This window comes from Passer domesticus, chromosome 5 (genome assembly GCF_036417665.1).
Source record: "Passer domesticus isolate bPasDom1 chromosome 5, bPasDom1.hap1, whole genome shotgun sequence".
NCBI lineage: Eukaryota > Metazoa > Chordata > Aves > Passeriformes > Passeridae > Passer > Passer domesticus.
The window spans coordinates 80705707-80728864 of NC_087478.1; the positions used below are offsets into that span (position 1 = coordinate 80705707).

General features: G+C 38.6%; 1 protein-coding gene across 25 annotated transcripts in view; it reads left to right on the forward strand.

Moving 5' to 3' along the window:
- Positions 1-23158, forward strand: part of PLEKHA5 (pleckstrin homology domain containing A5) — a 157354-nt gene that overhangs the window by 83622 nt on the left and 50574 nt on the right. For all 25 annotated transcript variants that reach the window (XR_010362877.1, XR_010362878.1, XR_010362876.1 and 22 more), the window contains 6 exons: positions 6472-6555; positions 7510-7630; positions 14231-14335; positions 18277-18349; positions 21636-21736; positions 22669-22784. Coding sequence is in view for 22 of the 25 variants with exons in the window: in XM_064421415.1 (XP_064277485.1) it covers positions 6472-6555; positions 7510-7630; positions 14231-14335; positions 18277-18349; positions 21636-21736; positions 22669-22784 (600 nt within the window). In the remaining 3 variants the exon portion in view is untranslated. The remainder of the gene's footprint in view (positions 1-6471; positions 6556-7509; positions 7631-14230; positions 14336-18276; positions 18350-21635; positions 21737-22668; positions 22785-23158) is intronic.

Sequence of the window (23158 nt, forward strand, 5' to 3'; positions counted from 1 at the left end):
GTCCTGAGGAGCCCAGGAGTGGACCCAGCACTCCAGCTATGGCCTCACCAGGGCTGTGAGGAGCAGGGTGACATTTGCTTCCTTCCAGTCCTCATCTCAGAGATGAGGATGGGTGTGCTGTCATCAGCAGGAAGAGCAGCAATCACAGCAGGAATCAGCAGCCAAACTGGAGAATCCAGTGGTGCTTCTGCCCCTCAAACCACCTGCTTGGACCATGCTGCTCCAAACCCTGGTTCTCTTCAGAAAACACATGGTGGGGTTTCACTTCAGAATTGTTACTCTGCTTCTTGGAATCTCTCCAGGGAATTAACCATTGAGGGATCCTTGGATTCCGAGTCTGAGGCTTGCAGACAGTTCTGCCTTCTAGAACCCACTTCACTATTCTCCTAAACTCAGATAGTAAACAGTGTGTTAGTCATATTTATTGCAGAGTAATGCTTACAGAATTTAACATTTTCTTCATTTGCAGTGCTGCTGTCAAGGTACTGTATTAGACCCTGTGCCCAGGGCTTAAAATGTAATGAAATGTTACATAAATTGATGACACATGGCAGGTACATCTCACTAATTCCCACCACGGCTTTGTGGCCCTTACTGAGCCTCAGTATTTTACAAATCCCAGATGTGTTACCTACAAAGTGAAAGACAGTTCCCACAAAGTTCTGGGAACCCTGAAAACAGTAATTTTTTCTGACAATGGAGTGTTTGTTTAATGAGAGGAGTTTTTTATTAAAACCTTCTCAATCTGTAATAGCGTGCATGCTGTTGTAGCAACTATTTCATCTTTGTATTCTGAAAGAGTTGTTTTGGTTTTTGTTAATGTTTGCTCTTGCTTACATAAACTTAGTTTTATGTTGGAAATCTGAAATGAGAGCATGTTAATCATATCTGCTCAAGTGAGAAGAAAGGCCTGTTTTCGTATGGATATTTTCACTGGGACATGAGTGTGGGTTTAGAATGGTCCCATTGAGAGGAAGGCTTATAATTTTGGGGCAGCAGTGCTTAATCTTCTGGAAAATAAAAATAAATTGGAAAAGCTGCAGTACAGTCAGTTGTATAGAAATGTCCAGATGCTTTTCACTACAGCAGCAGCAAAGACACCAAAGCTGAGGAGGACTTAAAAGGAAAGTCTACAGAACTGGCAGGTTGCCTGACAAAATAAACTCAGAGCAGCCCAGAAGAAATGGTGGCAGCAGTAACTACAGTTTAGGTGTTCCATTGTCTGCCAAGAAAATGAGTAGAATTTTGTCAGCACCTTCCCAAAAGCGTGTGCACACACAGAGGGTCAGGAACACTTTGTTCTCAGCAGCGTATGGGACGTGTTACAGGTCTGTCAGCACTGTGGGACTGGCTGTCTCCTCACCCCCACTTTTCCTGGGGCTCCCTGATGTTTAGTTACCACACTCAGATGTTTCCCCGTGGAGCCATGCAGCCCCGTTTCCAAACTTGTTGTTGAAAAACCTTAATTGAAAAAAGGCTCGTGTAATTCTAGGGTATGACAGCGCTGGCTAAAGAGTGCTTGCATTTGCTGTTTGCTGTAAAATGTGGCATTACAGATTCAGTAAAATAGAAGTGGCAGCATAGCCACAGACCACATCCTTGCTTGCTGTTGTGTAGGGACTGCATTTACTTAAATTTTTTCCAAGTTCAGACAACTCTTGGTTAGGTAACTGTGAGACATTCTTGTGCTGCAAAGCAAGCACACAAGGTAGAAATGGCTGATTTGATTCAACCCCCCAGCCCAGGTGAGGAATTGAAGGTTTTCATTCATAGAAGCCAAACAAATCTGCCCTAGACTGTCTTATGTTTGTTCCTAGTTGAACCTTACCTTTAAATATCAGTGCAGAAATTCAGTATTAATGCAGAGAGAATGGCTTTATTACTCTGGTAATCTTGGTCTTCTTACTTTATTTCTCATCTTTTCAAGTATTTTGTCATGAAAAATGCATAAAACTGCTTCTCCCAAGAAATATCTCTCAGCATATTTGTGGTGATTGTGTGTATCCATAATAGAGATTAGATTGCCAGTCTGTGAATCTTAAAATGTTAATAAATGTAAGGAAACAGATATTTGGTGTAGCATTCTTCTGAAATGTGTTCTCCAGTGCTCATTTGTCAAAAGGATCAGTGTTTCTAAATTAAAGATGTGGAGGCCTCTTAAAAGTTGTCTCCTGGTTTGTGATTTTGTTTGTATTCAGCCTTTGCTTTGATGGCCACATTGACAACAAGCAAATGAGAAGGCCTTAGCACAGAGGAACACATAAATAAAGGCTACAAAGAAAGGGCATGAGAGAAGCTTTTGAAGTGGCATCTAGCTTTAATTTGAGTGGGAGAAAACCAGATGTGTGTTTGGGAGTTCTGGCCCAGCTCTTTTTTTTTTTAAGAGGACAGCGAGCTCAACCAAATCATTCAATGGAGAGACCCAAACCAACTGTTTCCACCCTGGTACTTTGATCTTTGTTGCCACTTTGGAGTGAACTGCTTTGTTCCAGAGGGAAAATGGTCTAACCCTTCATTTTAACTGTACAACTGGATTACATATCTCCCTTTTCCACTCCAGCTGCAGTTATCTGAGTTAATTTCCTTTGCAATATACTGACAAAGATGATCATGACTTCAAAATAGCCAAACTGATCAGAGTTTTGATTTGGCTGACTTTTGTAATGCGTGTTAGAAGAAAACATTGGTACATTTTGGGTCAGCAGTCCTGAAAATACAAAACAGAAAACAAAGAAACCTGCTTGTGTAGGACTTCTGTTGGCAAGCTCTGCACCTGGAATGATGTGCTTAGTTGCTGTTTACAAATAGAATAATATCTCTGAATTATATATTTGAGGGCTTTTTTTTTTCCCAGTAGTCCTTGGTTCACATTAAACCAACAAAAAGATTGCTGTTGACTGTACATTTAGTGAGTAGATTAAAACTACACAACAAAGTTGTTGGTTTTTTTTAACATGTCTAGAAAATAAGTAAAATAATCCTGTCTTCTAAAGAGATTAAGAGTCTCAAAGGATGGAAAGGAGAAAGAGAGTAGATAAGAAGGCAAATAACGTGAGTCACATTCAAGGTTGCTGTCATTTCTAACCTGAACAGGATAAATCCTTTTGCTCTGGGGGCTTGTCCATGTGCCAGAACTAAGCTACCTAATAAATGATGCCAAAGCTTGCAGCTTTCAGAGGAAAGGATTGGAAAGAAGTTTGAAAATTCTGGAGAAAAGAGGTCAAGTTAAGTTGGTGCTGTTAGGTTGGTACCAGTTTTGCACTGAGATGTCTAAAAATGGAACTTCTACCTATGTGAGGTTATTTTGGTGTGGTTAGGGTTGCTTGTTTTCACATTTATCGTTGGTTTGGTTTTGATTCTTTATTGAAGGTATAAAACCACTGCTGGAATCAAGCACAGAATATTACCTTGATACATGCAAGAATTATGCTTTATTTTGCATTGAATTGCTTCTCTCATATCACCTTAATATAGATTTCTGGAGCCCAGCACATTCCAGTAGCAAATATCAATGAGGAATAGTTTGTGCCACATACCAAGTCTGGAGAATATGCTCGTGAATAGTAATGAAATACACAGGGAATTTTTTTTCTGTCGTCTCCAGTGTTTAGCATGCTGTTAATACAGATCCTAAAATACTAAGGGTCAGTTAGGGCCTTCAGAAAAAGTGCAAAAGACTTTGTGTGTGGTTGTCCTGTGTTCTCAAAACATGGGAAAACTGGAAGGAGAAGGAAGAGGATGTACCTCTGCATAAGTGAAAAGTGACACGCTGGCTTCTAGCTGGCTGTGTCAAAGTGAAACTCTCTCTTTCCACATAATAAAGTACAGACACATAAATATGGTGTTTAAACTCTGAATTACACATTGGACTTGGTATAAAATTGAAATTAGAGTTCTCAGTAAAAAAAATTAGGTTTTTACTTTATTTCCCTGAGATTTATTCATTATATTGATGGTATTGATGGTATAGATTATTGTAGTATAATAAATGAAATTCTAAGTGTGTGTAGCTAGAAATTTATGGATAACTGAACAGCTGTCTAAATTGGATGTTGAAGATTGTGAATATCAAACTGTAGCTTGGTTTGAATAAAACTCTCTGTGCTCTGCAAGATAGAGTTTGAAACAAATGCCTTAACCTGCTGTTATGTGGGAGGGTTATGACAATAATTATAAAGCTTCACTACACCTTGCACAAGTATTTTGAGGAGCCTTGTCAAAATACCAGGTAAATTACTGCCAAAAACGCAATAATTAGATGAGTAATGAAATAGTTTTCAAATGGAAGTATTTAAAATCTGTTCATCCAGTTAGACATATTTACAGTCATCACTCTTAGTTGCACAAGCTGAATTTCTAGTGTTCACCCATGGGATTTCACTTGTGTCTAAACTGTGAAGGGATAGAAAAGGCTGTTTTCCCTTTGCCTTGAAGGGGGAAAAAGCCTGTTTTCCCTTTGCCTTGAAGGTGAAAAAACCCTGTTTTTCCTTTGCCTTGCCCTTTTAGAAGGAAGTGACTGTTCAGGTCTAGAAGGAAAGTGCTGTACAATCCTCAGGAGCATGGTTCATATCTGTGATATGTTTTCTGCCTTTTTTATGTAATCTCAACTCCCTCCTATACATCTCAACATCTGTGTGACTAGTGAGGGAAATAGTGTGTTGTTCAAGGATTCTTTGGTGCTTTTGGAATGCTAACTTGATATATGACTCAAACCTGAAGCAAAATATTCCTGAGTGTTGCTTCCACTGCTCTCCTCTCCCGCTTTTCTGCCCCCTCCCTTCTTTCCCTCCTGGTTTTGTGTGGTTTCCCCTCTGCAGTCCTTGGGTGTGGCTCTTCTGCATCATCAGTGAGGTGCACTCACTCAAAACACAGCATGTGCCTCCTCTTGGGTGGACCTGAGTGTTTCTGGTAGTCCTGATCCTCTTATTTCCATGTTTATGGATGCAGCTGACAGTCACCTGTCAAGGTTTAATGTGAATAAGAAGGCAACATTTTTGCAAAGCATTTTGGCCAGCTCATTTCCATAGTTTGTTGTTGTGTTTTTTGGTTTTTTTTTCCTCACTTCGGTGTGAGTTTCTGAAATGTCAGAGGGGAAAAAATGCTTTGTAAGGGAAGAAAAAGAGGACTCACAAAGAAAAAAAAAAATTCAGCCAAAGAAACCTGGATGCTTCCTCAGGAATGTTTTGAACTCAAATTCTCTTTAATCTGATTTCCTTGAGAGGCATTGTATGACCAGGGCAATTGGGAATGGCACAGACTGTCCTCGGAGTGTCTCTTTCCTGTCTCCTGGTTGTAATTGATACGTTTCTGCACAGCAGCTCCTTCGGGGGCTAAACTTAGAAATCTGCTGAACTTAGAACAAAGATAAAGTGCTGGCAATTGCCAGCTCATCATTAAGCTCTGTAACATAGTCTCTCTATTTTAGGCATTAGTAGGTTTCTAAAATCCCAGTAGAGGAAGTGAAAAGAATTGGGTTGTCTTTCTAATCTTGCACTCTAGGTTTGTGAAGGCTTATTCATTCATTCACCATGAAAATAATGTGGATTTTTATTAGGCATTTGTTTGGAGGCACCTTTAAATCAATAACACCCTAAAACTGCAAATTGTTATGATCCAAAGAATTTTATTTTAAAAGTGGAGAATATTTAACCTGTTAAATTCAGGTTGTTTTTAAGCAGGAAGGGTGCAAAGCATGATATTTGTGAGATGAGCTGTGCTTCGTAGTTTTGGAAGTTCAGCCCAGACATTTCTTTCCTGTGTGGCAGCAGCTGATATGTGTTGAATTTGGGCAGTTTCTTCCAAGCTGTGGGAGCTGCTGTGATCTATCAGCATCTGCACTTCAGGAGAATGAGATAATGCAAAGGGAGCTGGGAATGAAGCTCAGCTTCCCATCCTCTAGAAGACACTTTTGAGCAGCACCCTGAATTAAAAAGTCACCTGCAAAAATAGAACTGTAATTGCAACCCCTCACTCTTACTCCAGTCACTGGGTATTTTTGTCTGTAATATTGGAAATTTTAAGCAAGTGTCTTTGTCCTGAGGATGAAGGCAGTCACTTTTGCAGTAGTGTTTTGTCCTTACAGAGCAGTTATATAACCCATGTTCATCTTGTCCCTGTCCAGCTGAAACCCTATTAGTGAATACATAAAGTCATAGTTGGAGTGAATTATTTATGTTCATATATGAACTAAAAACACTTTCACTGTTTTTGAAATTCATGATTGCCAACCCAGTGCCAATGTTTGGCAGTGCCAATGAAGATTCTTCAATACAAGTTCTCCTCCTTTGTGTGTGTGTGTATATATATATCTACACACATTTGTGAGTGTGTACACTTATGTTGTTATATGCCATAATGAAATATTCTTAAATGTTTTCACTGAATTTATACATTTGATGTATTGCATTTACATAATTGAGCTGGAAAATCAAAACTTATTGCCTAATACTTTTCTTTCTCTCTCTTTCACAGTCATAATGAACGAAAAGTAACCTGCAAACATCCAGTGACAGGACAGCCATCGCAGGACAACTGTATTTTTGTTGTGAATGAGCAGTAAGTGCCTTCTGTTTCACTCTGTAAAACACAGGTTTTAAAGCCCATTAATAACGAAGTAAGATTCAGTGATTACTAGTGTGGCATTATTTATTTTTCCAAGTCAGATCAACATTTAGATAGTTTTCCTTGTTTAAATCACTTGAAAGTAATGATAAATATTTTATACTAATTTTGAAGAGAGAAGCTGTAGCTCAAATTAGTTGTATGATAGAAATGCATCACATTTATGCACTGTATGAATTTCCTGTTGTCACTTTAATTACTCTGTAACTTTAGTAAATAGCCTAGATATTATATAAGAATCAAATAAACTTCCAGAAAGGGGTAAATTTTATAATCACTTGGGGACAACTACAAACTATTAATCAATCTATAATGTTTTGTTTGATAGTTTCTCCTCAATTGATAATTTCCTTGGCCAGTTGGGGCACCTTCTGAATCATTGGATAATAGCTGGGATTTGCTGTCTTTGCATTGGTGTTGTAGAGCAATACAGGAAGGTCTGCATGGAGCTCATGCCTGACCTCAGGATTTTGTTGGTGTCTGGGTTCTGGGTGTCCCCCCATCACCACTGCTGTAACACATTACATGGTGGCTCCAGTGAAAACCATCAGAACTGGCCAAATCCCACCAGTCTGAAAGGGGGACAAAGCCAGAGGGGGCCTTTGAGAGCATTTCTTCCCATTTCCATCTCACACTCATAGCTGTCTTTTTCCCTCCCACCAACACCTGGTGCTAAGAGAGAAATTCTGGTTTTAAGCAAGATCCTAAAATTCATCTGTAATAGGTTGGAGCTTAAAACACAGTGCAGGTAACTCTGCAATGAAGTGTGAATTGCTTTCAAATTGGAAAAGTAGGACACAGGCTGTACAAAGCTACATCTTGGGGTGCTTTTTATTAGCAGTCTGCACACACAGCATGTTCTAGTGCTATTACATATTCTATTTTCAGGACTGCTGCAGCAATGTCATCTGAAGAAAAGAAGGAGCGACCAGTAAGCATGATATGTGAAGCAACAAACTATAATCTGGCATCAGATTATGCTGCTCATCCAATGAGCCCTGTGGGCAGAGTAAGTCTTTATGTCCAAATAAATCAGAACTAAAATAATTCAGTTATTCCACAAGGTACTAGGCAGTGCTGTGTGTTAGTGTTCCACTGAAAAAGAGAAAGAAAGCTTATATATTTTTCAGGGCACTCAACTCCTTCCAGGTTTAATTTGGAAACTGAGGTGTCTCAAGCAAATTGCCACTGTAGCTGTAATTTTTGTCAGGTATCTCAGATCTTATGACTTAAACTGACCTTTCTGATCTATGTGAACAGCAAAACCCTGAGTGGCTGATGAGGCACCTGCACTGTTGCAGAAATTGCTCCATCACAAACAATTGCCTGGATGTGTCCAGGTAAAACAGAGAGGGTTGGGATTGTGTGCAAGGAGGAGTTGTGAGAGAGGTGGGAGGTGACCCTGTGCTAAACAGCAGGTGACACTGGGCCAGAAGCAGAAGTCCTGGCTTCCTAGAAAAAGTCCTGCTAAATGTTTGGGAGAATCCTAGGGCCACCTTCATTTATGTTTTACTTCTCCATTCACCCAGTTTCTCAGGAGGTTAAGGTAAATGCCCAGATGTTCTTACCAACTTTCAGATTTATTGGATAAAGCTGATGAGCCTATTGCGTGCATTTTTAATTTTTTTTTTAATTTCAGCTTTCCTGAGAGAGAAGTGCACTTGCTGCAAAATTAAGAAGTGCCTTAAGTTTTCTAGGAGACCAAGAAAATAGTTTTGATCAGTGATGACAGACAAGAGCTGTCATCTCTTCTAGGCAGTAGTTAACAGTTAAACAAGGGGGAAAACCCTATGCTTTAGCTAGTCATTGAAAATGTTAACCCTGAGAAGAGCTTTTTCAGTAAATTAATCCATCCTGCAAGGGAAAAATAAACTTTGGAATGTGTTCTAACTGAGCAAATTCCTTAATGTCATAAACTTGGATTGAAATAATTGACTTACCATGTGGTAAGAAACATTGCAAGGTTCCTTCAAGTGCATTTTGGGAACTTTTTTGTTGTTTTAAATATCTCATGAGACAGGCAGAATCATTGACCTGTGTTAGAAAACTGTTATTTAATGAGAAAATTGTCTTAATCTATAAATGTTGCTGGGGGGAAAAATAGAGAGTCACAGATGTATTATGAACAGCAACAAAATCCATCTCAACTTTCACATGATCATGGTAAAGTCTATGCAGGAAAACCAGTTTAAAATACAACAAACTAGAAAACCCCCAAACAGTAGCAGTAAAAAACAAAACCAGCTAAGCCCTAAAACAACAAAGCAAGCAAAAAACCCAAGGAAGTTTCTTGTTAGAGTCACAACAGTGATGTAGGATGCAATAATTACATAGCTAGTTCTCTCAAAATTCATTTTCTGTCAAGCAATCTCAGGTCAAATATGCAAAATTAATTACAATTTAAATAGCACGTGTCTTCCATTTTTCTCACTTCTCTTTCAAAAGAGAAGTTGAAAATGCCCTTCAGCCTAGTGTTGGTTTCATAATCTTTGAGAAGGTAATTAAGATTTCTATGGCTCAGTTACTGTGATTTCTTTTATTTTCATTGATTAATGACACTGGTTTCTTCTGAAAATAACATTTTGAAAAAATAGACTGTTGCTCTACTTTTCATTCCTCCTGTTCTAGTTATTTAAATGCACTTAAAATATTAATATGATTCTTGTGGCTGCATGTGTAATTACTGTACATCAGTTTTCAGATGTGCATTTGTCTGAATGAGTGCAACACCATTTAAAAAGTGTTGGTTTTGGGGAGGTGAATGCTGGGAAAGTAGAGCCACAGCTATCATCAGTCTGCCTTTTCTGCAGCTGTTGAAGGATAAGGAGTTGAATCCTTCCTAAAGATGACTATAGATATGGCCCATGGGTTTTACCTGGGTACAAAACTGATTTTCTTTTGTGATTTTACTCATGTCTTCAAACAGTACCTGGAATTCCTAACTTTTGACTATGTTATGTAGTTTGTAGTATTGTGTATATATAGTATGTATATAGATATACATAGTATGTATATATATATAAAATATATATATATAATGTAATATATATAATATATAAAATTATATCTATCATTTTATATATAGTAGATATATTACATTATATATAAAATTATATATATACACTATTTTATATATATGTGTATAGATACACTATTTTATATGGAAAATTATATGTATACAATACTACAAACTTCATGTTATAGTCAAAAGCTAAGAATTATTATTATGCATTATATACAAAATTATATATATAGTATCATTTTAAGCTATAATTTTAATAATAATGCACATATATACAGTATTATATTAATATAATTGTAGTATTGTGTATTGTAGCACAACAAAACAGGAATAAAATATTGGTGAGGGAAGTTACAGAGAATTAATTACAGAGGAGAAGGATGCTTTGTGTGGTTGCCAAACCAATTTTTTTAGGTGGTTTTTGTTTTCAGAGATAACTCATGGCCACACCTGATACTGGGATGTAATGAGGAATGGAAAAAAAATTGGTGTACTGCTGAAGTTTCAGACAGTTAAGGGGTACAGGAGAAAATTCTTCCTTCCATTAATGTTAATTGATAGATATGGAACTTGGAGAAGTTTCTATTTTGTGTCAGAAAGACTCTCTGGAGTCTCTTGCTGTTGCTGACTAGAGGCCAGTATGAGGTGAGGCAAAAATCAGTTCCTGCCCAGTAAAAGTGTTAATTCTAATCTTCTTTGCCCCCTGTATACGTGAGGGGAGCCAAATAACAAATTACAGCTCTGTTAAGTGCGGCTTATTTCCTGTAGCTTGAAGTGTAGTTCCAGACATGAAGGCACTAGCACAGACCCCTGGCTGTGAAAACCCACAGGCTTCAGATTGCTACACAAGCATTTATTTTCATCTCTCTGTGGCATGAAGAAATTGTTTTTGTAGTTCCCTTTTTTTTTAATCTTATTTTTCTCCCTGCTGTTAAAATCACTACCTAGACAAACAGGATTATATGTCATAAATTGCTTTTTAATGTGTAAAGTCAGTCACATTTCCAGTCGCCCTCCATGGTGCAGATGTGCTGCTCTTCATTGCTGTCCTGATTATCAGCAGAATAAAGTGAACACGTTTTTCTCACAGAAAGTGGTGTGCAGTGTTAGCCCAGGACAGCTCCTGGTGACTCCAGGACAGCTGGGGTGTTTCCCAGTGCTCACAAATATTAATCAGTTTGTTAATACAAATTTCAGTGCAACCCAGCTTTGAATTGTTAGTGATTGTAGCCATTCAGGTTTGCTCAGATCCAGGTTAGCTGGAAATTTCTGATTAAAAGAAATTAAAATTATTATTATTATTCATTATTATTATTAAAATTCATTAGCAAACAACACAGTGAACAGGAGGGGTGTGAAGGGCATTCCTGGTGCTCAGAGCTGGGTGTCTGCACTGTGTTTTATTATTTATATTCAGACCAGCCCAGTAGTGCTCCTTGTGCATTTTATATTTAAGTCCTGTCTAAATGGAATGAAGTTTGCTTTATTACACAAACCAAAGCACACTAAGAGTGAATGATGGGGAGGTTTGCTTCAAGAGCAGCCTCCTGGTCCAAGCTAAAATGCTGAGGCAGAAATCCACTCAGCTCATGGAAAACTGCAGCATTGGAAGGCACCAAAATTGCCTACAAAATCCAAAAGCAGCATCCTGTTGGTTTGTGGTTTGGAAGATAATGTAAGCCTTGGACACTGGAAACATATTTTTAAACAGAAGTTGAAAGTATCAGAGATACAGATTTGTACTCTCAGAGTTTGCATGCAGAAAATTTCCTTATTAGCAAGGTTCTCAACCTGTGTTTTTCAAATCTACATGCAATAAATTTAATGTTAATTAATGACTTTTGTGCTAGTTCGGAAACTGGGAAAGAAGCCTCACATAAACCCTGTGTTTTTCTCCCAGCTAAGCAGAGAGAAAAGCCACTTGCAGGCTGCTGAAATGTGCAGCCCCAGATGCTGACTGGTGTGTTGTCCAGAGTTCAGAACCCTGCTGGCTGTTTGTTTTCTCAGTTTTGGAAAACAGTGAACATCACTGGCTGGACATCCTGGCTTCTCTCTCAGCCCTGGGTTTGTGCAGGGCTCTTCCCACAGGATCTGATTTTGGAGGCATCAGAGTTGCTGTGCCTTAGGATGGGTGAGATGGTACCAGGGGTGACTCTGCTTGCTCTGTTACCTTCTGCACCTTCCAGCAGGTGATGAGTGCTTGGATCACTCCTTCACTATACTCTCTTTCTCTTTGCCTTCTCCAGAAGCTGGAGCTGGGCAATATGCCCTGGATTTTTTATATATATATTTTTCTTTTTTTTAATTTTTTTTTTTTGGTGCTGTGGGGTAAAAAGTACTTGAACCTTTCAGTTCTTTATTTTTATTTTCCCTGCCACAGTTTGAGATAATTATGAATGAGAGATCAGGGATGGCCAGGGATCCCATAACAAAGGAGGAGGTGATCTAAAATCTGAGAACTCATAATTAGTTTATATACTGACCTACAGTGTTTCAGTGTCCCAAAATACTCATTGTCTTAAGGTTCGGGGTTTGTTGTGAAGTTATTCTCTTTATGCAGCTTGTGGCAAACTAATTACAAGTCATCTGAAGTGTTCTCTGTATCAACTAAAATTAGAAAGCGCTTGTGATGCTGCATTTAATTGAAGGAAGTTTGTATTCACAGTTGGTAGGATGCAACCCATTAAAACTCTGCTGTTGGCTCAGTGAAATTGGAGTCAATATGGGTTTTTTATCAGGCCTACCTTAGAGACAGCTGTCTAAAAAATCTCAATTTGTTAGACTTGACATAAGTGCTTGGTTGTCTTCAGAAGCATCCTCAGTGCATTAGCTATTTTTACAAATGTAGGAATTCTGGAGCACTCTTGAGGGGTTTTGAACCTTTAGTAGCTAATATTAGAGCAGGTGTGAGTGTTAGAAATTATTTCTGATCAAAGTGTTAGCAAACCTTTGTGTGATATGCCAGTACAGCTGTCATACAGGTTAACAGACAGAGCTGCAGTTCACTTTATAACTGCATTTTATATGTTCTTTGTTATGGATTCCTTTTTCACAGCTGGCTGTCATAATTCTCTTGGCTTCTTAGAAATCTTTGTCCATTTATCACTGATAAAATTTTTCAAAAGAAAATGTGGAATTTTTTTTACTTTTACTTTCTTAATTAGGTTTTCAATTGCTTGTTTTTCAGAACTGAGTCAAATTTCTGTATCTCCAAGGGAAATTAAAAGCACTCTGATTGTTTTTGTATTCCCTTATGATTCTTGCAAAAAAGAAATATAAAATGTATTTTGTGTTGTAGACTCTAAACAGGCACACATAGCTTTTGTAATGTTATTTTTCTTTGGCCAAGCAGTGTTGTATTTTTCAGTTAATGGCATCATTGACAAAAACTGCACATAATTTTAAATCAAGTTCTCAGTTTATGATTTCTCAGCTACTGTGGGATTCTCTCTGAAGCATGAGTAAAACCCAGCTTAGTTCTGTGATGAGTGGTGAGAGAATTTCCATGTAGAAACCCCACACCTCATTTGCAACAAAACCTGAGTGGTTGTCAAGCTTTCCTCCTTTAGGAATTTTGCATAACCTCATGATTAGTCCCAGTAGCAGAGATATGGAAGCTGAAACACAGGATTATCATATTGTCTCAATCCAAAGGGTGGATTTGAAATGCAGCTTTAAAAATTTACTTGAACTGGATTTCTTCTGCACAGGAGTGTGCTTTGCTGTATCTCATGGTGTCTGAGGCACCAATTCTTACAGGATTTAAAACACAAATAAATGTTCAGCTCCTTTAGATGCAGAGCAAACTTTCTAAATGTAGGCTGAGAAGAATGAAGTGTGAATTGGCAAATCACTGCAGGTTTCTTTGTGCCTTTTCCAGTTTCTTCTGGTTATTCAAGTAGAAGGATGAAATCTAAAATGCTTTATTTTTCTTACTTCTCTTAAGCATAGGTGATCATTGCAAAATTGTAAAAAGTAGAAGCAACAGCTGATAGGAGCTTTGGAGTTCCATGGAAAGGCTTCTAAATAGACTTTAGTGCAAGCAAGTAAAATAATATTCAAACCAACCAAGAGATCACAGAACAAAGAAAGAATACTAAAATGCTAGTTTATTTTAGGAAGGGGGGAATTATATCTTGCTGGAATCTGAACAAGTTTTCATGCGTTAGGTCAGTGTTGGAAGCAGGAAAGAGTGGGGTTTCTTGCCCAGGTGATGTAGTTTTTCATAGTTAATAATAGTTCTGTGAGTTTACTTCTCTTCCTACAGTTCAGTAGGCATTCTACCTCCCTTAGAAGAAGGTCAGATATGTATTTGGTTGGGTTTTTTCTTGTGTAAAATAACCCCAAAACATCTTTTAGTACTTGTCTTGGGATTTATCTTTATATTCTCTGCAGAAGAAAAGAAAGAAATGCTGAAACCAGCAGAACCATTGTAGTAATTATTTATCTAAAAAAGAATAGAGTTTGTGTTCTGCAGTCCCCCAGAGGAGCACATATAAGAAAAAGATCTTAGAGAAAAGAAAAGCATTTTGATTTTTGTACCGTTATTGATGTCATGCTTTCTATAACGTGTTCAATTCAATTTAGACATCACGATCTTCAAAGAAGGTTCATAATTTTGGGAAGAGATCGAACTCCATAAAGAGAAATCCTAATGCACCAGTTGTCAGACGAGGCTGGCTCTACAAACAGGTACTCAGACCCTCCTCATCCCCTTCTTTTTTTTTTCCTCTACTGTGTTGTACAAAAGACAACCACTTCTATAAAATGCAATGATAGCAATAGCAGAATGAAGCTATAAACTGTGTTCTTCAGTTCATTAACTCCTTAGTGCATATCAGTCTGATACAAATAAGGACATCAGACAAGTAAAGAATATTGGCAGATTATATATATACATGATTCTCTTTAAAAAATCTGAGCAGATGTTAGTAATAAATAGATGATTTCATTTCAGGTATGTAGAGATGATGGGACAAAAGGTGTATGACCTTTCTGTATTGGGGGTTTTTAAGTTTCTTTTGTTAGACTATGTATCTTTTTCTTTTTTCTAAAAGTAATATTTTCAACAAAAAATAGTAGGTGGAGCCATTTCTTCATGTATTTCACATAGGTGTGTCTGTTTGCTTTATTCAAAGATAATCATGTTAAAACCAGAGATTATTTTAGGTTTTCCCATGCAGTGTGAATTAATCTGAAGTATGTACTCTTCAATATTGGGACAGTGTTCTAGCCTGCTGTAAATTTGCTGTTCTGGTTAATATTACAAATCTGTTTTTAAAATCCACCAAGAACCCTTGGGAACTCATGATTTAAACTCAGCTGAGACAAATGTGTGTGTGTAATTTTGATCTACATTGTCATTTACTGTGCCTACTCAGATAGACTGGAATGACCTGCATACATTTCTGAGTGCTAGTGATGAGTCAGTTTTTAAAAACTGCTCAGATTATAAGATCTAGATGTGTCTGTTTAGTGGAAGATTTTCCCAGGTCTAGGCCTCTACTCTGAGAGTGGAGAGAATTCTGAGATGTGAATGCCAAGAGTGAAAAATTCTCACAAAGGTGATTTTGTTGCTGTTTTTTGGGGCACAGAATCACACAGTTGTCTTGGTTGGAAGGGACCTCATGATAATCTAACACAGTTAGCCAGGCTCAGCTAGAGCAGGCTCATAGAATCATGGAAAATCATGGAAGGGACCCATCAGGATCATCAAGACCAACTCCTGGCCCTGCACAGGACACCCCCAGAATCACACCCTGTGCTTGAGAGTCTTGGACAGGATTTGTCCAGCTGGGCTTTGAATCTCCTCACAGATGAAGACTGCGCCACAACCTCTCTGGCAACTTGTGACAGTATTTGACCATAAAAATTTTTACCTCTGCTGAGGTAGAATTTCATGTTTCTTAATTTGTGTCCACTGTATCTTTCCTTGCCCTTGGCAAAAGTTTGGCTCCACGTCCTTTACAGTCTTTCACCAGATGTTTATACTGATAGGATGCCTCCTGAGCTGCTCTCTCCCCAGCTGAGCAGTGCCAGCTCTCTCACCCTGTTTCCATATGAAGATGCTCCAGTCTCTCAGTCATCTCCATGGCCCTTTGCTGGGTTCCCTCCAGTATGTTCATGTTCTCCTGCACCAGTGAGCCCAGAGCAGGAGCAGCACTGCAGCCAGACCTCTGTGGTGCTGAGCAGAGAGGAAGGATGTTGTGGGAGCACTGCTCATGCAGTCTGGGATGCTGCTGCCCTCCTTTGCTGCAAGGTGCATTCCTGGCTCATGTTGGGTTATTCCTCTCCAGAGGGAGGACCGAGCATTTCCCTCTGTTCAACTCCAAGAGATCCTTCTCTGCCCAATTTCCCAGCCTGTCCAGTCCCTCTGGATGACACCACAACCATCTGGAGTGTGAGGCACTCCTCGTAACTCTCCCTGTGTGCAGACAGCTCAGGGTGAGCTCTGCGTGGAGCTCATTAATGAAGTTGTTAAATTGTCTTGGCCACGGTGTGAACCCCTGGGGCACACCACGAGGCACTGGCCACCCACTCCCTGGGGCTGGCACCTCAACCAGTCTTTAATAAATCCACCTCAGGGTTGGAGATGGTTTATGTGGGAAGCAATTTAAATGCTGTGATGTTTGATTGGAGTTTGTCAGAAAAGGTGCTGCTTTGTGCTTCCATGTTGGAGTAGTCATTGAGAGCCAATTTAGTCAATTTTATCAACAGATATGATCTTCAGAAATGCACAGTGAAAGCCTGTTCAGGTTTCTTTCTGACAGTAAAATAACATTTATGTAATCACAGAGTGGCAGTTTTTGTTTAATTCAGGGTGTGCTGTCGCAATGTAGTGATCTTTTTCTGTCATTTTTCTGCTAATTTTTAAATCCAGAGCCAACTCCTTTTTTGAGAGATGTTTACAGTGAACATACTTTTTCTGAATAATGTTTCCTAGCTAACTCTTGGTTTATTCTTTCTTCTTCTTTCAGCTAATTTCCCCCACCCCCAAAAAGAGCAGAGCTCAAAATACAAGGCTAAAAATCATCCTGACTTTTCTTGGGCTGGGGAACTACCCCAAAAACAAACCCACCCCACAGTTTTTCATTAGAGAATCCCTCTTCTTCATTGTCATAAAACCTATTTACTACAAGAATATTGCTAAATTCACACATACTTTTCTTCTTGGAACAGATTAACATATTTATTAAATCTGATTCTGCCAGGATGTGTGTGCTGCAGTGCTCTGGCTTATTTACACTGCAGCAGTGGTGGCAGGCTTTCATTCTGAGTTGTGTGGTGTAAATTTGTTATAAGCATAAAAGAAAATTAAAATGCTGTAGGAATAAACTTTATTTGGGAAAGAAATTTGATCTGCAAATGAGTGGTAGTAGAAGACAAGTTCAAAAGAGAGTTTCTTCAGAAAACAAAGGAGGATGTACCTGAACTGTTAGCTTGCTCTTTAAGATAATTAAGAGAAAAAAAAGCTTTTTTTATTTTAATTAGTTAAACTATAGATTGTAATCTCTACCATGCCTGGAGAAAAGGAGGCTCAGAGAGACCCTCCCTACTCTCTACAGCTTCCTAAGAGGAGATTGTAGTGAGGTGGAGGCTGGTCTCTTCTCCCAGGTAACAAGACAAAAGGAAACAGCCTCAGGTTGTAGGTTGGATATCGGGGAAAAATTCTTCACCAGAAGGGTTGTCATGCATTGGAACTGGCTGCCCAGGGAAGTGGTTGGGTCCCCAGCCTTGAAGGTGTAATTAGATGTGTTAATGTGGCACTTGGGGACATGGTTTAGTGGTGGACTTGGTGGTGCTGGGTACCAGCTGGGCTCGAGGAGCTACACGGCCTTTTCCAAGCCCAACAATTCCATGACTCCCTGTTCACCTCAGGATTCCTGGGTCACAGCCTTTGCTTGCAGTGACAGCTCAGGATGAGAAGTCAAATACTCAAAACAGCCAAGAAATTGAGCTGGCAGCACACACAGCACATTGTGTGTCAAGTTTCTTTTTGCCAGGGTTGGGATTAAATCACAAGACAGAGTTTCATGTTGGGACTCAGATGTTTATTAGTTCTTATCTATGTCACAGTCTCACAAACCCTGAGCTCTGCAGCACTTCACTCTAACAAACTAAAAATGGAGCTCCATCTCTCTCTCTCTACAAGGCCTTTTAAGGATAGGCTGTCCAATTAAAAATGACACCTAAATTATTTTTACTTTTAACCCAATAACCAACCATCCATGCCTGCAATGGGGGCTTTTTTATCCAATTACACAAAACCGCCCAAACCCATGGAGAAGAAGGTGAAGAAGAAGGACCAGCCTCCACCCTAAAACCTCCATCTTGCTGTGTATATATCACTATATTCTAAACCCTTAAGCTCTAAGTTTTCTGCCATGTGATGTTACACACTTCTATCCAAACTCCACACCCACAATCCCAGTTCTGTCATTCCATTTTGGAAGCTTCTCCACAGCCTCAGGTCAATGCAGTGTTCTCCTGGGGGTCAGTGCCTGTCAGCCCAGACAGTCTGAAATTCTCAGCAATTCCCAGGGTTCCAGCAGCTGTGCAGTGCCTGGTTTGTGCTGGGAGCCAGAGCTGTCCCCAGTATGTGTTTTCTGACTTGATCCCTGTGATTCCTGCAGGACAGCACTGGAATGAAGCTGTGGAAGAAGCGCTGGTTTGTGCTCTCAGATCTGTGTCTCTTCTACTACAGAGGTAAGTTCAGCTCCTTTGCTGATTTTGCTGGGAGCAGATAAATTTTGACACACCTGTCAAATCTAAGAAATGAGCTGTTGCTTAACTTAGTGAATAAAAATAATTCTATAGCTGTCAATATCCAGGCCTGCTACTCTTATATCTTTTTTTTTTTCTTTCTTTCTTAATTACCAGTTTCACATAATTGCTTCCTGCCTGCCAGGCTGTGCTCAAAGGGCAAGCCCATTCACAGCCACCTCTGTTACTAAATTCTGGGTTGTAGGTTTTCTTACAGCTGCTGTTGCTAGAAACTAAATATGTCAGGTTAAATCTGATTTTTATGTGAGTTAAGTAGCTGAAATGGGGATAGGGAAGGGATGTAGTGCAGGGGAGCTGAAACTCTGCCTTTAGAATGATAAAGAGGATATACATGCCTTTGGGAACTCTAATCAGTGTTCCTGAATACTTATAAAATTGAACATTGTCCAATTCCATGTGAGTAGAAGTCTCTGCTGTATTTGGAACAAAAGAATCTGTAAGCTAACATAGTTAGATCAGACTGCTTTTACATGGAAAAAATTATCTGCTTCTCATTCTGGTCTGGAGTTAGTGATCCCTTCAGCACTGTAGATTATGAACTGGTGTGCTCCTCCAAAACCAAGTGGGACTTGGGCACAAGGAAACATGGACAATCCAGAAATAAAGTGTACAGCACAGTTTCAAGGAGGCTGAGAGTGAGGAGGATTTTAGGGTATGGCAAAAAAGAGGAATGCAAACAGGGCCACCTGCAGCCTTAACTGTGGGTGAAGGGTGACGAAGGGTTTCAGTTTGGGATGAAACTCTGGAATTTGTGGGACTGGTGCTGATGCTGCGAGCAGAGAGTGATGAATTTAAAATGGTGTTCTCTGAAAGTGCAGCACAGATCCAGTCAAAGACAAATCAGGTCTGAAACAAAAGCTCTGTTTGCAACTAGTTCAGTTAACACATTCTGAATTATTCAAATGTGATCATTAGGCTTTGTTTTTCTACACCAAGTGGTACACACAGTTGGATAAACCCCTGCTGGGTCAAAAATCAGGCTGAAATTCCAGTTGTGGAGGCATCAACTGACTGATACAGATACACTGTGGTTACCTAAGTGGTCATTACATACTTTATGCTTTTTACAAGTTTCTTTTAAACATCTCTTCAGGCTCCTTCAAAAAGTTGTAAAAAAAGTGCTACATTATAGCTGCCTTAAGAGCAGATTAAGCTGAATTTAACTACTGCATAGGAAGTTTGTCAAAATAAAACAAAAAAACAGTAAGCAAAGCCGACAACAAATAAAATAAACAGCTCTGTAATCTTTTTATTTTCTACATGGCCCAATATTCTGAAGTACAAGCAGAATAATCTAAATTGTTCTTGTGATAAATGTAGCTTTTAGCTATCACTCACTAGAACGTAGTTAAAACTGTTTAAACTGAATTGTGTGCAGTGATAGTCCAAAATGTATTAGAAGTGGCTGATAAAATATAAAAATCTTTTGCTCTAAATCCTTTTATGTTTCTGTTAATTCTGTCTCAGGTAGTGAAATAATAGGAAAATGCACTTGCTCCCAGATCAAACCACAGACCTGTTTGTGGTTGTGCAGTGGTGGTTATTTGGTTTCTTTGGTTTTATTAGTAAGTCTTCCTAAACTTCCAGAATTGTGTTACAATGTTAGCAGCTGAAATCCAATTTATAGATGAAAAGAAAAATCATGTCATTGTATTTATTTTCTCACAGCTTAGAGAATATTCTCTTTTTGTTCCCCTGAGAAGTGAAGGACTATCCACTTTCATATTGGAAGGTTGTTGGCACAAATAGAAGTTCTTAGGACTGGACAGAATATCTGTTCCTTTTCTTGTGTACTGCTCATACACAGCACACAATAAAGATAAAATGGGGCAGTGGGATGTGTAGATAAAAGCAAACGTGATTGGGAACAGATTTTTAAAATCTGGAACTGGAATGTGGCAGTGTGTCTTTAACAAAGACCAAAGTCCTCCAGACATGCAGCTGTTCAGTGGAACAAAAATTCTGAATGCTGTTATGTGGCACTAGTGGCGGATTTACTCAGTCATGAGTCAAAATATAATCTAAGAAAAGGTAACTTTTCCCTCAAACAAAAATCCAAATAAAATAAACCCCAATATTTGCCCTGTATGTGTTTGGGGACAGGGCACATTTTTGTGTGTGGCTGGCAAGGAGTTAATATTTGAAGGAAAGGTGGGATGGTTTCAGTCATATTCAAAGGTACTGTTAAGTTCCTGAAAGTAAATCCACTCCATTTTTTTTCTGCTTTATATGCTCAGTTCTGCAATTAAACAACTATCCCAAAAATCATAGTTTTTACACCTAATCTGTCATGTGATACTAAAATGGCTGGGCACAGCTTTCCCTGTAGAAATAACTTAAATGAAGGTTTGGCTTTTCAAAATCTAGGAGTAAATGAGAACCTGGAAAAGATTTTTAAGTCCACACATAAGCAATAATCCTGGCATGCTGTTTATGTGTATTTTAATTGTAACTGTTAATTTTTCATTGAAATTTTGCAATGCCTGTTTTCATCTTAATTTCATAGTTTTATTGTGGGCACTATCTTCAACTAAGAGAAGCTTTATGAGGGACAGTCTCTAAGATAGTGATTGTGAATAGAAATTCTGTTCATGAAATACAATTAAGACAGACTTTATGAATTGCATCCAATTATTCCTTTATTAAAGTATAACTGGATTTAAAAGCTGGTTGTGGCTTTCAATTAAAATGTCAATTTTTTTATTATGATCTGTTGATCTAAAATTTTATGTAAAAGAAGGCTCTGGGAAAAGGGTATTTATTTTGGGGGAGAGCTTTTTTTACTGAAACGTGTGCATTCTTCCAAATTGAGTGTAATTGAGTGTAAAAACTCTTTTGTGGCAATTATAATGATAGTTCATAATTAAATATTATAATGGGGATTATGTAGCATAATGTGCCTGAGATCAGAAGAAGAATGTGCACATTTTCTCTAAAATGCCAGCAGTCATAAGCACTGTTTTTAACCACTTGTGTTGTCAGAGGTGTTTTTACTGAGCAGGCAGTAGATGTGTGCTGTTCTGGTTCCTTGTCACTGAATTAGGGGCTTGACTCCCAAAGTTAGTCTGGATTTCTGGTTCTTAATGCCTTCTCCTCTGAGCTAAACTTGCTGGTCGTGCTCCCGTGTGGCTGAAAGGGTTTCATGAAGTGTCAGAGTGGAAATGTTGTGTGTCCAGGGCCCTTTTCTAACCCCAGTGTGCGTTCCCAGATGAGAAGGAGGAGGGAATCCTGGGGAGCATACTCCTGCCGAGCTTCCAGATATCTGTGCTGTCTGCTGAGGACCACATCAACCGCAAATACGCCTTCAAGGTGAGGGAAGCAGCTTTCCACCTGATTGCTGTCTGAAAGCTCAAGAGCCTGGCCACAAAAGCTCATTTTACAGAGCTGTTAGGCAAAAAAAACGGGTTGACAAACAGCTCTGAGGCTGATTTTTACAGAATAGAGTAGCAAAAGTTTCAAGTGCTTAGCCTGATGTAAATATAGACAGAATTACTGGAATGGGGAAATGGATGGATATCACTTACTAGCAGTATTTTTATTTTTATAGTTCATGAGTCTTAAATCTTGTGTGGTGAATTATAATTTAGAATTATAAACTAGCATCTGCAGCTGAATTTATCCCACTAACGAAAGTCTATGTGTTATTTAATACAAAGCATCTTTACACATAAATAAAAATTAGAATTTATTGTCACTTAAATCACAATATTACATGAATCACTTTAGGACTGTTTCATGACAATATTAAATCATTATATAAATTACTTTACTAAGCATTTTGTCCTGACTTTTTTTTATTGTTGTTTTATGAGCTCCTTTTGGCACTTTGTTTGGCCTCCTAACCAAGACATCATTTATTTACTATGGTAAGTACAAATGAAAACTTACTGTATCATTCCGACTGCCAAAATCTGTGCTAAAATCTTATTTATAAGAATGATATTAATCTACATTAATGAATGCTTAATATAATTTTTAGTAGATGGAAGAAATTTAAGGGCTTTTTGTTTAATGTATTAATGAAGAAGCAGCTATGATTGAAAATTACAGGCAGTTATTTTGAAGATATGAATGCAGTGACCAAGAAACACTGTAGTGTTCCTTTTGGTTTTTTTTCTGAGCATACTATTTGAAGAAATCCTAGGTAAAGCATTAGAGTGAATATGCAGTAACAATATTTGCCTCTCCTCTTTTACAGAATCTTACATTTTTATTGCAATGACCATGTCATTTCCAATCAGGCAGCTCATCCAAACATGAGGACCTATTATTTCTGCACAGATACAGGGAAGGAAATGGAGTTGTGGATGAAAGCCATGATAGATGCAGCACTTGTGCAGACAGAGCCTGTGAAAAGGTAGTGTGGACTGACAAAACAGTGGGACAGTGCATTGCTTTCTCTTGTTTAGTTTGATTTGTTTAGTGAAAGACTGGTCCTTAGAATGTAAATTGGCTGAAGTGATTTCTCCTTGTATTGAAGACTCCTTAGTAACTGGACAGTGTTGGATAAAATTTTGAAGTAGCAAAAATAATCCAAGTTCTGTTCTGAATATTGATCGTCAGGAGCTAGAAGAAAAAAAATGAACTATCCCTTTAGCCAGTGGCATCAGAAGAAGTGCAGTGACAAATTCCACGTGCAGGCATGTTTGACTTCCCTGCCCTCCTGACTGAATGGCAACAGCAGCTCAACTGGTGGCAGCCTTCAGCTTCAAGCTGTCACAATCCTCAAAT